This window comes from Monoraphidium neglectum (assembly GCF_000611645.1).
Source record: "Monoraphidium neglectum strain SAG 48.87 unplaced genomic scaffold scaffold00469, whole genome shotgun sequence".
Classification (NCBI taxonomy): domain Eukaryota; kingdom Viridiplantae; phylum Chlorophyta; class Chlorophyceae; order Sphaeropleales; family Selenastraceae; genus Monoraphidium; species Monoraphidium neglectum.
This window is the reverse complement of record NW_014013159.1, coordinates 1-1,348: the sequence shown is the minus strand read 5'-3', so window position 1 is coordinate 1,348 and position 1,348 is coordinate 1. Positions and strand designations below refer to the sequence as shown.

At 69.5% G+C, this 1,348-nt stretch overlaps 1 protein-coding gene across 1 annotated transcript in view; it reads left to right on the top strand.

Annotated features, from left to right (window-relative positions):
• The window catches only part of MNEG_3650 (Uncharacterized protein), a gene marked incomplete at both ends in the record, with an annotated part of 4,618 nt that extends 3,419 nt beyond the window's left edge, over window positions 1–1,199 (top strand). Inside the window, 3 exons of the mRNA XM_014047869.1 lie at window positions 34–448; window positions 686–825; window positions 1,197–1,199. Coding sequence (XP_013903323.1) covers window positions 34–448; window positions 686–825; window positions 1,197–1,199 — 558 coding nt within the window. The remainder of the gene's footprint in view (window positions 1–33; window positions 449–685; window positions 826–1,196) is intronic.
• Window positions 1,200–1,348: the final 149 nt, after the last annotated feature.

The window sequence follows — 1,348 nt, the reverse complement described above, 5'->3', positions numbered from 1 at the left end:
GGCGATGACGAGGCCAAGCGCCGCGGCGTACAGAAGTCCATCCAGGAGCGCGCCGCGCCGGCCACCTTTGACGTCGCCGTGGAGATGCTGGACCGCATGCGGTGGCACGTGCACACGGACGTCGGCGCGGCTGTCGATGCCATGCTCGCGGGGCAGCACCCGGGCGGCCAGTCGCGCGAGCGCGCGGCGGACGGCACAATCCTCAAATACAACTACAACCCCGCGATCCCCAGCACGCGCGGCGGCGTCGGCGCCAAGCAGCAGGCGCGGTCCCCGCTGCCTGACGGCGCGGCGGCCGCCGGCGGCGGCGGGGGGGCTAGGAGCATCGTGCTGTCGAGCGTCGACGACGGGGAGGGGGCGCTGCGGACGCCGCCGGCGGGGGCGCGCGGCGGCGGCTTTGTGCGGCGCAGCGTGCCGGTCGCGGGCAAGGAGAAGGGGCCGGTCTCCGGTGAGGCCCACGCGCGCGCCACGAATGCATGCGCGGCGGCGCCGCCGCCGCCGCCGCCGCCGCGGCCCCAACACGCTGCACGCGCACCCGCCCGCGCGTTCCGCCATCCGTGCGCTGCCGCCTCCGACCCGCTCCCACGGTCCCCGCGCCCGGCTGCTCCCGCATGCCAGTGCGCCGGTCCTTGCCACCCACCCGTTTCATCCCCGCCGCCTCCCACCCCCTGCCCGCTCGACCCAGGTTCCATCGTGACGCGCCGCGGCCGCCGCGTGCAGCTGGGCACAGACAGCCCCGAGGATGCGCTGCTGCGGCTGCACATCGCGGACCTGGACGAGGAGAGGGTGTGGGAGGTTATGACGGCCATGGCCCTGCACGACAAGGTGGGGGGCGCGGTGGTGCTGTGGGGCGTGAGGGTTTGTGTGTGTGTGTTTTGTCTGTGTCTGTGTGTGCTTTATGTACGTGTGCATGTGTGTTTGTGTGGATGTGTAAGTAAGAGCGCGTGTGTGCGTAGGCGTGCACGCGCATGAGTGCATGTGTGTGTGTGTGTGTGAGTGTGTGCTTGAGTGTTTTTTTTTGTTGTGTGTGTTTTTGTGTGCGCGCGTGTGTGGGGGCGTGTGTATTTGTGTGTGGTGTTCGCAGCAGGGCTGTTCGAGGTCGACCCCGCAGGGCAAGGGTGGCTGGGAGGGATGGGCAAGTACTCGATGCGTGCTTGCGCAAGAGGCATAGCGGAACAACGCTGGATGCGAGGCAGTGACAATTTGCGGGTTCTTGCGCGTTGTGGCAGTGTGAGGGCCTTCAGTGTGGCGCAGACATCTGCTCGACCTGCCTCTCGGCGCCGCTCGCTCCCCGGGCCCCGCGCTCCCCCAACCCCTCCCCCTCATAACCCCACCCCCTCTCACACAC